This window comes from Geotrypetes seraphini, chromosome 4 (genome assembly GCF_902459505.1).
Source record: "Geotrypetes seraphini chromosome 4, aGeoSer1.1, whole genome shotgun sequence".
In the NCBI taxonomy this organism is placed as follows: domain Eukaryota; kingdom Metazoa; phylum Chordata; class Amphibia; order Gymnophiona; family Dermophiidae; genus Geotrypetes; species Geotrypetes seraphini.
In genome coordinates, this window is record NC_047087.1 from 53,159,979 (window position 1) to 53,174,106 (window position 14,128).

General features: G+C 41.6%; 1 protein-coding gene across 1 annotated transcript in view; it reads right to left on the bottom strand.

Moving 5' to 3' along the window:
* The window catches only part of LOC117359040 (nuclear receptor coactivator 5-like), a 149,525-nt gene that overhangs the window by 30,761 nt on the left and 104,636 nt on the right, over positions 1-14,128 (bottom strand). Inside the window, exon 9 of the mRNA XM_033941143.1 lies at positions 13,183-13,395. Within this exon, the coding sequence (XP_033797034.1) occupies positions 13,183-13,395 (213 nt within the window). The remainder of the gene's footprint in view (positions 1-13,182; positions 13,396-14,128) is intronic.

Below are 14,128 nucleotides of genomic sequence, written 5' to 3' on the forward strand. Positions count from 1 at the left end.
ACCCCTCCAAGGCCGACGGGACTCCCACAGGGATGGAACTGGGGTTCCTTCCTATCCCAACTCGAGGCCTACCTTATTTCTGGTCCGGCGCTGGTCTTTTTCCCGACGAATCAGCAGCATGTCACATAGGCATGGAGATCATCACGTAGGCAGTAAGCTGAATACAGGCACACATTGGTTCAGCTGCAGCACAATGGGCCAATCACAAACAACTTCAGAGTTCTAAGGTCATTTATGATTGGCCCATTGTGCTGCAGCTGAACCAATGTGTGCCTGTGTTCAGCTTACTGCCTACGTGATGAGCTCCAGAAGAGGGAGAGCCGACGGCTGAGTTGCTGTTTCTGGGAAGCTGTGGTGTGTTGCCTTTGTGCAGCCGCCCAAACGATGAGTAGGATGGCTCTCTGGCTCCCAGCTACGTTCTGCCCTTCCCCCACCTGAGCTGCCCAAAGTTGCACGGGGTAAGTGTGGGCATTGGGTCTGGAGAAAAGAAGGACCTCTGGGGATGGGGTGTGTCAGGCCAGAATCCTGCACTTCCCCCTCCATGGCTCCCCGCTGCCGTAGTGAAGATGGCTGCAGCTCCTGGGCACTGGGGTGGGCTGGCTGGGAGAGGGCCTACTCCCCTTGCCAAACCACTTGGCAGGAGCTGGCTGGTGCTGCTGAGGTTAGTGGGGGAGGGGGAAAGGCTTGGTGAGTGCTGGGACTTGGCCTGCATGTGACAGGTGGGGGAGGAAAGAGAGGAGAGTCAATTTGGTCCACAGGTTAGGCAGGGGTGGACTTGGGATTGTGGGGGCACAGCTAAGGGGAAGGGAGAGGGAAGTGACAGGCAGGCCAGGGTAAGGAGAAGAAAGAATGAGAGCTAGCATGAAGGGAGAGAGTGAGGTGACAGGGAGAGGGGGTGGGCACAAGATAGCAGAAACAAGTAAGCAGGCAGTATAGCTAATATGAGAACTAGCAAAAGGGACATATGACGACCCATCATGAGAGGTAGAGCGAATAAGGCAATGGTGACTTGGAGCATGGGATGACAGGTGGCTAGATAATAAGGTGGCAGACAGGCCAGCCAAGGTGACAGCCTTCCACCTTGGGCAGAGAGAGATGTAGGGAGAGTAAAGTGGCAGGCTGGATGGGGTGAAGGGGAAGGGAGAGAATCTGGTGACAGGATCAGGGGTAGGGAGAGTGTGGTGATGGTGACAAGAAAGCAAGTGGGTCAGTATGAGGGGTAGGGAGGTTGTGTTCTGTATGTATGAGAAGGACTGTTTTCTTTTAGCGTTGACTGTGCAGGATCGATCTGTATTAATCTGGGTTCAGTTTAACAATGGGTATATTAAAGTTCTAATGCTCGCTGCAGTGTTTATGATGCTCCCTTTTCCTATGTGCACCCTTGCTTTGTGACTCATGGATTATTATTAAAAATATATTTTTATAGAGAGGCGGGGGTATTAAAAAAGGAGGGGGGTGTTAAAAAAAAAAAAAAGATTGTATTTTATTGTTGGTTTAAATAAACAAAGGCTTTAAAAAATCTAAACTTTCTGAAAATAATTGCTGCTTTTTATGGGGACAGGTAACTTTTATGGGGCGATAGGCGAACACGGGTGGGGACAGAGGGGATTCCTCGCGGGGACAGGCGGGATTCCTCACGGGGATGGATGGGATTTTGGCTGAGACGAGTGTGATTTCTGTCCCCGCGCAACTCTCTACTTTAAAGCTCAAAATACTGAAGCAGAAGCAGCACGGGAGGACATAGAGCAAAGCATTTTCCAGCCATGAACTGCGTATCCAGCCAAACTGATAAACACTTTCCAACACTGAAAGAATAGAGCACTGCTTACATAACAAAGCTGCAGGACTTAAGCCTACAAGATGGAAAAACAGAAGTTGACTAATAAAAGGAAAATTAAACATGTGAAACAAAACTCGAAAATAACAGTGAAACCAGCAAGAGTTTCTTTCATGTTGAATTAAAGGGAAAAGCCCCAGGGGACAAATGATAGATGCACACAATAAAAAACAGGAAGGTAACTGAAAAGCTCCAATGACCAAGCAATGTACGCAAAGGTAATAGAAAGACTCAGGTAGAAGCAAGCAACTCAGGCAGAGCCAGCACAGTTAGTGTATGAAAGCTGCCAGCTAGAAAGAATAAAAAGGAGCCACATATAAGAGGTTACTAAACTGCAAACCCTGAGGGAATACTCCATTGAAATCCCAGAATAGGGCAGGGACTAACTCAGGCATTCTGCATATTGACAGGCATCGGCTAAAAAACAAATCCAAAAAAAGCCTGCAAGCTGAAATGACTGAAAAGAAATAGTGAGTTTGACATGCTAAGTGAAAGAATGCTTAGAGCAGTAAACTGAAAGAAAAAAAAAAATGAACTGAGAATTGCAAAACTGACAAAGTAAAAAAGAAGAGAGGCAGTAAACCTGGTGCATTCTCAAAGATTTTCAGTAATACAGTGGTGCCTCACACAACGAACTTAATTCATTCCAGGAGCAAGTTTGTTATGCGAAAAGTTCGTTATGTGAAATGCGTTTTCCCATAACAATACATGTTAAAAAAAATAATTCGTTCTGTAGCATAAAATATGCTAAGATGACATAAAAAAAGATAAATTTATCTTGTTAGAGCTGGTGTTAGACACAACTGGGGACTGCAAAGTCCAGGCAGAGGCTTACGGCTCTCTTTGACCAGGGGGGACAGTTGCCCTACCCTAACCCTATTCCTGCTATGTGTGACTGTGGTATTCTGTTAGCATGATATAGAGGGGATATATGTGAAGGGGAGGGGAGACAGGGGTTTTGTTGATCCTTGCTGTGTATTATAATCACCCCCCACATACTCCCCAGTACCTTTTTTAATTCCTCCCATCTTTCCCAGCCAGTGGCGTACAGGCCAGAAGCGCAGAGATCAGGAGCAATTCCTCTGCACGCCTGTGTGGGCCCATGCCGATCTCCGAATGGCTGCAGTTAGTTCTTGTGAGTCCCGCGAGAGCTGGCTGCAGTTAGTTCTTGTGAGTCCCGCGAGAGCTGACTGCAGCCATTCAGAGATCAGCGCAGGCCCAGGCAGTAGCACAGAAGGCTTGCTCTTGATCTCTGTCTGCGCTTCTGGCTGGGAAATTTGCTAGACCACCAGTTCGAGTGAGCGGGTGAGATTAAATTTGCAGCAGTGGTGGCTTTTTTAAAAAAATATGTGGCGGCGGGGGGAGGTTTAAAAATATGCGGTGGCGGCAGAGGCTTAAAAATATGCAGCAGCGGCGGCAGGGGGGTTTAAAATATGTAGCGCCACTGCACAGGGAGCCAGGCGGAGAGAGGGCAGTTAAGCGATGCAGCTCGGGCGACTTCGTTGTGTGAAACGAAGTTCGTTGTGGGAAGCAAGACCTGAAGTTCGTTGTGCGCAGCGTTCGCTGTGCGAGGCGTCCGTTATGCGAGGCACCACTGTACATGCAAAATTAACCAGCCTGTAGTACTGAAGAAAGGAGGAAATAAGATGAAAGCAAGAAGGAACTGCAAGGACCTGATACCAGAGAGAAGCACAATGAGAATAAAATGGCAGACTGGAAATGAATGTTCTGGCAGGATGGAGGGAGCACAGAAAGACACCAATATGAGGGGCTGCTGAAAAGTTCTCAGCCCAGCCAACAAAGTTGGGGCAGTCTCCATCAACTTTCTACTTTTTCTGTTCTGTATTTTTCCAATAGAATGGGGAAAAAAAAAAAAATAGAAAAATCACTGGATTGAGAGACTGCCCTAACTTTGTTGCCTGGGCTGAAAACTTTTCAGCAGCCCCTCATATTGTAGAGACAGGAAAATGATCACCCCAAGTAACAGCAGTGAACTGACACTGCAGAGGGTTTCTTTTATTATAAATCTGAAGGATATATGGTATATCAGAGAGAAACAGAGGGATTTATATAAATAGGGACATTAGCTCAGCAGAAAGTCAGATAGTATTTAGACTGTTCAAAAATTTCCAGGACTGATTTTATAAAAATTTATTAAACAATCTTACAACTTATTCCACTGGGACCCCTTCCCTACATACACTTTTCCAAACATCATTTCCACTTCGGGAAACAGTCCTTAAATGCATCTTCAGGCATTGCCAAAGTTGCTTCGTCAAATTTTGTTTTATGTCTTCAATGTTGTTGACTCGCTTTCCTTTCAACGTGGATTTAAGTTTAGGAAATAAGAAGTCTGGGGGGACCATGTCAGGAGAGTAAGGTGGCTGGGGGAAAAACTGTCATAAGAACATAGGAAATGCCTCTGCTGGGTCAGACCAGTGGTCCATCCTGCCCAGCAGTCCACTCACGTGGCGGCCCTCAGGTCAAAGACCAGTGCTCTAAATGAGCCTAGCCTCACCTGCGTACGTTCCAGTTTAGCAGGAACTTGTCCAACTTTGTCTTGAAACCCTAGAGGATGTTTTCCCCTATAACAGACTCCGGAAGAGCGTTCCAGCTTTCCACCACTCTCTGGGTGAAGAAGAATTTCCTTACATTTGTACGGAATCTATACCCTTTCAACTTTAGAGAGTTCCCTCTCGTTCTCTCTACCTTGGAGATGGTGAACAGTCTGTCTTTCTCTACTAAGTCTATTTCCTTCAGTATTTTGAACGTTTCGATCAAGTCTCCTCTTTTCAAGGGAGAAGAGGCCCAGTTTCTCCAATCTCTCACTGTACGGCAATTCCTCCAGCCCCTTAACCATTCTAGTTGCTCTTCTCTGGACCCTTTCAAGTAGTACTGAGTCCTTCTTCATGTACGGTGACCAGTGCTGGACACAGTATTCCAGGTGAGGGCATACCATGGCCCGGTACAGCGGCATGATGACCCTCTCTGATCTGTTTGTGATCCCCTTCTTAATCATTCCAAGCATTCTGTTCACCCTTTTTGCCGCCACATAATTCACAATTTTTGACAGGAGCATGAGCAGGCGCATTGTCATGATACAAGAACCACAACTGCTCCCTCCAAAGTTCAGGCCTCTTCCTCCTGATTCTCTCACAAAGTTATTTCAACACTTTCAGGTAGTAATTTTGGTTGACACTTTGTCCTTGTGGCAGAAATTTATAGCGAACTCCGCCGTGACTGTAAAATAGCCCCCTATTAATGTCACTTTGATGTTCGACCAAACTTGGCAAGCTTTTCTTGGTCTTGGTGATGTTTTGGTTCTCATGTCAACCGTAGACCCATGTCTCATCACCAGTTATCAATTTATTAAGAAATATTTTGTCTTCATTTCCCTACTCGAGAAGTTTCTGATAGATCATGACACAGTTGTTCTTCTGGTCATCGGTTATTAACTGTAGAACAAACTATGTCACAACGCGAGACATTCCCAACATCTGTTAGAATGTTGTGGCATGAACCATTGGAGATGTTGCATTCCTCTACCAATTCTCTAACAGTTAATTGCTGATCAGTATGCACAAGAACCCTCACTTGATCAACATGATCATCAGTCGACGTTGATGGTCTTCCAGTTCATGAATCTTCCAATGATTAACAACCACTTTTGAAGTGTGACTACCATACAAAGCCACTTTCAACATTTCATAAGTTTCTGTAGAGTTTTTATCCAATTTAAAAGAAAACTTCATACTGTAGAGCTACTCATTGAGGTCGCACATGAAAAATAGTCAATCACGAAAATACATGTTCACAAAACTGCTGTAGCTTGGAGATGAAAACAGATATCAACAAACGGAAAAAAGGAGGCTATTTTGTGAGGTTTCAAACTACTCAACGCCACCTAGCAGGTCTCAAAAGAACTTCCCGTTGGCACTCAATTTAAATTGCTCTGGAACTTTTTAAAGAGACCTCGTATATAGCACTGTTACAGCTTCCATTTATACAGATTATCAGCACTGCTGTAAAATAGCTAGAGCTAAGTGGAAGAAGAAGAGGAACAATCAAGTATATTTGCTGTTTATAAATGAAGATCTTGGTCTGCAGCTTCTCATTCTGTGGTGGGGGAGAAGAGAAGAGACTTGGCAACACCAAGTGTAGATAAGAAAACGGCTCCTCAGAAAAAGGCATATCAGATGGACAAGGACTTCTCAATCGAGAAAAAGATCGAGACCAGGAGTGAAGTTGGGGTAAGGGCCTTAAGGAAAGGCATAGTCACACCGCCCAAGTTGCTGAACCAAAACTTGACATCCGAAGAAAAGGCAGGACGGAGCCCCAAACTAGAAAAGGCCGCAACGCAATCGAACCCGCAGGCTGTGATCGCGGTAGGCCCAATGTTGGTACACGAACAGCGACCCTGAAGAAAAGAAAACACAAGCCGCGGTGAGAGAAGTCACGAAGTAGAACTGAGTCTAGCACAAAGCGTCAAAACACGTCTTCTTGGCTCCGCAGAAAACTGAGAACTGAGGAGACGTGCGCCCTGCACTGGATGGGAAGTCACTTGCGCATGTGCGGTACGGCAGTTGTGAACTTTTTTCAAGTTCTTCAAGCAAGTCTGCTTGCGAGGCTGTCCGCATCGGGGCTCTGTGGATGAAGTCACCCACAGCCTGCTTGTCCTGGGATAAGAAAAGGATATATAAAGCATAAAATAGGTCAAGATCAAGATGCTATTGCAAGCGACATTGCAACTGCAGGCAAATTTACTTCCATTAATATACTGGAAAAACAAAATACCAATTCATGGCCTGAATGCATTGATTATGACAGATTACTTGAGGAACAGAAGGAAAAGCTACAAATTGCAAGTCATGCTTAAAAACTCCAGATTCCTTACATTGACCCCCACACTGAGGAGACTATGCAGTATTTTAAATTTATCATCCCAAATAGTAAAGGAGGCCAGAGGCCTTAAATGTGACAAACGTGTCTTTGCAATGCCTGGAAAAAGGCAGGGGAAGATCTTTTCAAATTGACATTGAACAAAGGGTCAACAATCTCTTTCAGGATGATGAATTTTCTTGAATAAGGTCAGTAGGCCAAAAAGTGCAAGACTATTACTTCTATCAAATATTTATGAATAAAAATGAGAATGTTGGTGTCCCCACAATTCAGCAGCTGCTGGAATGGTCTTTCATTAAACAGCAGTATGAAATTCGCAGAGGTTAGTACAATTAGATTATTTTGTATGTCTGTGTGTGTGTGTAACAAACAGTAAATTTCCATACCAGCTATCTTGTCTCTCTCATAGTATTTGTGTTTATAATTTTCAGTATTTTTAAGATGCACTAGATGAGGTACTATACAAAAAAATAGCAAAAAAAAAGTACTAAAATTGAAATAGTGCTCCTTTAAGAGATTGTCCTAATTGGTTATTGCAGAAGTAGGAAAAGTTGGATTGCTCTGTTATCACTGTCCTGGGTGGGTGGAGAGAGCTATAGTTTATCACGTTGTCATCATTCTTACTTTCTTGAATGGAACCTTAAGAAGGATATAACTCTGCTGGAGAGGGTGCAGAGGCGAGCCACGAAACTAGTCAAAGGTATGGAGAATTTGAGATACAGAGAACGCCTCGAGAAACTGCGACTGTTCACCCTCGAGAAGAGAAGACTGTGAGGGGATATGATAGAGACTTTTAAAATATTAAAAGGATTTGACAAAATAGACCAGGAATCAGCATTACTAACATTTTCAGATGTGACACGGACAAGAAACTGAGCGGCAGCAGGTTCAGGACTAACATCGGAAAGTTCTGTTTCGTACAACGAGTGGTGGGCATTTGGAATGTGATGGAGACTACTGTTCTGGGTTTCAAACACAAGTTGGATGCATACCTTCTTGCTAATCATATTGAGGGATACGGGAAATCCGGGTCTCCATAAAAGAGTACCTAAATGGGCCTCCACGTGTGCGGATCACCAGACTAGATGGACCTAGGTCTGATCCGGAGAAGGCATTTCTTATGTTCTAACTGAGACCTAGAGGATAGAAATACACTTGAGAAATTCTAATGTGCTGATTCCACAAGATAGACAAACATGAGTGTTCATGAAGAAGCTGGATCTTCAAGAAAACTTTTTTTTTTTAATTAATGTGCACTAAGCAAGCAAGCATATGGTAACTGTTAATATGCAGCCAAGGAACCATTACTACCTTGGCATGAAAGCTCTAATAAATGTACTAACTGTAGTATACCCTGATATACAGTATGTGTTGAGCTAGGATAAAAACTTGTAATGAAAAACTTGCACTGTAACTATGGCAAATTGTAACCCATTAACTGTATATTATGTTAACCTGTAACATGTTCTGAGCTCGTTGGGAAGTACGGGATAGAAAATGAATTAAAATTAATTATTTATGCTCTGGCAAGAAAGATTATGTATCTGTTAGGATAAATGGTAAACAGATGCAAAAGCAGAAGCGCCTGTTATTGTGCAACTTAAAAGAACTTTGGATAGCTTATAAGCAACACCATGAGCCTGACGTCAGCTTCTCTAAATTTTATGAGTTTCGTCCAAAATGGTGCATTACAGCCAATACTGCTGGAACCCATTCTGTCTGCGTCTGTACTAGAGGTCTGCCTGGGAACGGGGATCGCAGGAATCCCACGGGGGTCCCGCGGGAATCCCCCCTAACCCAAAGGACTCCCACGGAGAACCCCCCTCTGGCCCACAGGACTCCCATGAGGACCTTCCCTCTAGCCAACGGGACTCCCACAGGGATGGAAGGCTTTGGAAGCAGGGTTCATCCATATAATATAATGGACACGTCAGCCTTAGTAAAAGGGGGTTTATAAGTTAATTACCTGAACAGAAAACAAAGGGTTCCACCAAAGAGATTTCACAAGGAAAACAGCAGCGCAAACACAAAAGAAACTGTGGAATTGATGATCCTGTCAGAAGGAACTGCTGCTTTTTTATGGGGACGGGCGGGGATAGAAGTAATTCCTTACGGGGATGGGTGGGGACGGAGAGGATCCTGACGGGTTGGGACGGAGAGGATCCTGGCGGGGATGGATGGGATTTCTGTCCCTGCGCAACTCTCTAGTCTGTACAATTCAACATAAAATGTAGGTTGGTAGCTAGTTCCTTAAATGACTACTACAAATTTCTAATGGGTAAAATTGTATGCAGTTTAGATTCAAAAAACTGAATGCTGCATTGTTGTGAACTGTGTCCAGGCAAGGAGGCACTTGAAATTACTTGTCTAAGATGCTCAAGGTTTCAGACCCTGATGACCCAATTGCATTCAAGAAGTGGGTCCATACTGACCATGATATTCTAGATATCTGTCAGTTGCACACTGAGAACTTTGTAGCAGAACTTGCAACAAAGATATTCCAACTTACCAGTCACCCTTTATTTCCAAGCATCAAAACTCCTACCTCAGAACCCTAAAAGAAAATGATATGATCTTCCCTTAATTTATTTTGATGGATTTTGCAGAGAACTATTCTTTTAAAGTCCAGTATACAGTCCAAGACTTTCACTGGGAAAATAACCAAGCAACTTTGCTCAGACTTCAGAATTTGAGTTTCTGCATAATTAGTGACTGCTTGCAGCATGACACTGTTGCAGTTCATACCTTTTTGAAAGTTTTAATTGCCTTTATGAATCAACCTATTTCTGGAATCTAAGATGTGAACTATTTTAGCAATGTATCTATAGCACAATACAAAAATTACAAAATTTTCTTAATCTTTGCTGTTGTATTACAAAGACTTTAGAATTTCTGCTGAATGGGATTTTTTTGGTACTAGCCATATAAAATCACCATGTGATGGTATTAGGCAACTGTAAAATGACTTGCTGCACATTCTATTACTGAGGTCAAATTCTTATCTCAAAGGAAGACATTGAGAAATTAAGACTTATTCAGGAATCCAGGATTGAGAATGGCCATACAGTAGCTAGAACTCAGGAACACCACCAGTTTAAGTCAACTGATGAAATCAAAATTTGTGTCAGCAGAGTATCAGAAGAAAAATTTTTTATTGCTATGTCACTAAAGCTGATAATCCTCTTTCAGCTTGTCAATTTGCTGCCTGGCCAATATGTTGCTTGTATGCATGACAATTATTGGTGGATTGGAAATTTCTCTGAAATCTCCTCAGAACACAATGATGCCTGCCTTAATTTTTTGCATCCACAAAACCCTGCTTGAGCCTTTCATTGGCCCATTAAAAAAAAAAAAATAAAAGGATACTGGGTTTCAGAACAACATTTTTTTATGGTTCTTGAAACTCCAATGACAACCTCAACAGAAAGGCAATACTGTACAGCTATTCCTGAACTATGTTGGCCAATATTGACAACAAATCTGAGGCACTGTACTCAGGCTAGCTGCATAATGAGTAGAATTTGAAGCGATTGTTAGCACGATTTGTGTTTGAGATTGTTATTCTTTCCTCACCATACTGTTTTTTGATCACAATTTTTTGTCCTAACAAAAATTTAGCTATTAAATTTCCAACTCAAAGTTTCTCTTGTTATTCCAGTGCATGTCTACATTTCCAACATATTTTAACATTAAACGCAGGTTGAATCCTTGGTGTACTTTCAGGCCTATTTTAAGATATTGCGAATAGCAGGTCAAAAATGTGGCTCAATGATTTTGTAGCCAAAAAATTGCTCTTTCAAATTGTGCAAGAAAGATATTGGAGGATGTACAGTTGTGATATACAATATTAAATATAGCTAAAAATTTGTATAAACATTTTTTCCAATCTTAATACAGGTTTATCTTCTAAAAGAAAAGTGTAGTGTGCCTAGAAGTTTATGGGGCAGTAACTTGGCTGTAATCTCTTCCAGTTCCTAAAATTTGAGCCCTATTGTGCTTTCTGTTCAGAAGCTATGTTGTGTCAAATATTTGCCTGTGCATTCCACAACAAACTTTTTCATCAACTTTGTGGTCCCCCAGTGATACACATCAAAGCATGCAACGAACTGAGTAGTATATTTGGATTCAGCACAAAAAGTTATACTAGAAATATGACTTTTAGCTTGATTGAGCAACTATCCTTTCCAAAATCTGAACCAAGAGTTGATGTTTTTTCACTATCTTCCATAGAATGAAAAAGTGGCCCCAATAACAAGGCCCTTTACTTTGGAAGAGGTTGAGATCCTATTCTAAGACTTTGCACATATTCATTGCCATGTCCAGTAAAAATTTCATCAGCTTCTGAGATGATCAAGTGGGAAGGTCTAGAACACTTGACATGGAATGGCCCTTAAATCTTTTTTAATTCAGCTGTATCTTTGTGATACAGCGACTAGAATTGAATGCAGTACTCAAGATGAGGTCACACAGTTCTATCACAACAGGTCATATTCAGGATGTACCCTAAATCCCCCCCCCCCCAAAAAAAAAAAAAAGATGCTTCAGTATTCCATACTAAGCAATCACTGTGCTCCCCTCTTTCACCTAAAATGTACTCTACTCCAGAAGTGCAAAAATGCCACACTAACTACACATGCCTTTTACACCTACATCCACAAGCTCAATTCCATCCAGAAGGATTCTCAACATCTTCATCTCCTTCAACCCAATAGGCCCGGTGTCTTGGTCATTATCACTGTGAATCTCTGTCTGTAAAGCCTCAGCTTACTGACAATATTTATGCCTATTACCTTACAGCCAAGGCTACTATCCCGGCCAACCTCCACTCCATTCCCTTGAAACATATATGCAAAGGCATAGCACAGTCTTCCTCTATAATCTTCATGATAACACTACTACCTTGACAAATAGACCCTTGCTAATATTGTTTTTGACTGATCTGTCCTCTAAGTTCTATCCTGTCCTCATCTCTAGCAAGGGCCTATACTGGACATTCCAAGCTCCCCTCTCATTTGATTTCTCCTGTCAGTATGTGGTTTCTGTTCAATTGTATTGTTGTGTTTTACTATTCTAAACCTGGCCAATGAAAGAAAAAAAATGAATTTTTAACCCCCCCCCCCAAAAACAAAAACCCCAAAAACAAAAACCCCAAAAACTTTGTAGGTACCCTAGATCCTATCTCCCTCTCAATGTCTCCACCAAGTTTATGCCTGACACACTCACTCTGCTATGGTTACATTCTTAGTCACTATAATAACTTGGAACCTTTCTCCTGCATGTAGTTTCACCCCACCACAGCATAGGTGTCAAGCCATGGGCGCATAGCCCCACAGAACACCTCTGCAGCCCTCCACTTAGGAATCAATCTGTGGCCTCATCCTGCTGTCCATGAAGGAAGTGAGGTTACTTACCTGTAACAGAGTTCTACTTAGACAGCAGGCCACTTCTACCATATAGAATCAACCAACCCACCCTCCCTGAAGATCAAGTAGCAGTGTACACTGCATAATAATAAACATGCATATTAAAAATATGTTTATGTCAATATTTGCTTTTGCTACAAAAGCTATAAAAACAAAGTCAGTAATAGTTTTACATCATCGCAAAGCAAACAGGAAATGTGTCCATAAAGTTCATTATTACTGTAAATATTTCAAAGTTAAGTAACGAAAAACTTGGGCAATACCAAGGCCTCAACATAAACTGCAAGAGTTAAACTTTTAACAGAAAAACATTCTCATTTATGGTAACCTATTTAAATTCTGAATGTAAGCTTAATGTATCCATGTTGTATACATGTATTACTAATGACAGGTGTACTACAATTACTAGATTGTTTTGAGACATTAATGAGCTCTAAGTGAGATCTTAAATTCTTGAGTTCATTTTGAACATATTTACAATATTTCATGAGTTTGAGCCTTCACAGGTTAGTGATAGCACAGAGGCATATTTCATTCTAAGGTGAATTTGTGGAGGTAAATGTTGATACTGAAGTTTATAGAGGAAAGAGACAAGATTTGGCATTTTCTGATCCCTTTTCAGCTATTCTATTAATGAAATATTGCATAAAACAAGAATTATAGCAAACTTCATTAAATCTATATCTAGAAAACTTGATTTTTATTGTTTTTTCTTGTGAGAAAAACTCATATGATCACAAAGACACATCTCTGATTTTGCTTATTATGAGGATTTGTCTCTAAAATTTGATGAATAACGATTCATTGTAGATATGGCTACTAATAATGTTATTAAAAAGCGAATACTGATCAGGCTATTTACCTTTACCCAACACACACAAAAAGGACTTGACATCTGTCAGTTTAAAACAGATACCAGTCTGTTGGGATTTGGTTTACATATAAAATAAAACATTCTATACTATGAAGTGTAAGGCAGTGAAATAGTATTTGTGATGGATAAACTGTAAATGAGCTGCTAACCTGGTACTGGAAGAAGAGGTGGCCTATCACCCAGCAGTGAAGGTTTACCTTGGGACATGGGTGAAAGGCCTAAAAGAGATGCTTTGCTGGGAGTTGGAAGAAGAGGTGGAGGTTTACTCAAAGTATGGGCGGCAGAGCTTGTGCCTGCCAATACGCTAGTTTGATACACTGTGTTATCAACTTCAGTCGAAGGATCTGGTTGCTCAACATATCCTGGGGTGAAAGAACAAAGAAAAAGGTCAGCGTCTCCTTAGCACAAAAATCATCACAACTGAAGACAAGTAGCATGAGAAGAGAGATGATCCAACTTTTATCCTTTGACATTTGGATATTCATGTGATGTGCAAATCAGTTAAGGATTTTCTTTGGACCAAAAGGAAATGGAAGTGTTATTTAACATTTTGGTGATCAATACTGCTGGCGGTTATTTGTTAGAACTTTCAATGTGTTCTGAATACTTGTTTAACTACTGTGTAAACATGTTCTAGTCACAAATCTGCTGCCTCTTTATGGCCAGTTATAGATTGTTTTGTTCAAGAGGCCGTAGATGTGTTTTGCTTGGAAATGCTGAAAATGTTTTTTGTAATGCATATGGTGTATCAGCAGGTAGTGAAATGTAAAGTCAAATCCCTAACTCTGCAAATGCTTCAGTACGAGTCCAAGTCAAATAAAATGTGTCGGTTTGAATGCTACACAAATGTTTTCACTAAAAATGGTAGAATATATTGAGACATGAGAAGTTAAGTTTAAAATGTTTCATTTAACAAATCTAAAAGTCTAAACTGACATCTGAATGTGCATCATTCATTCATATGCTGGGTCAGACCAATGGCCATCAAGTCCCAAGCTGGATAAAACAGACAACTTTTAAGTGCCCAGCAAATCCTAATGGGGAGACCCACTCCTTGTCCCTTGCAAAAATAAGAGGTGACAATCCCCAATTCTA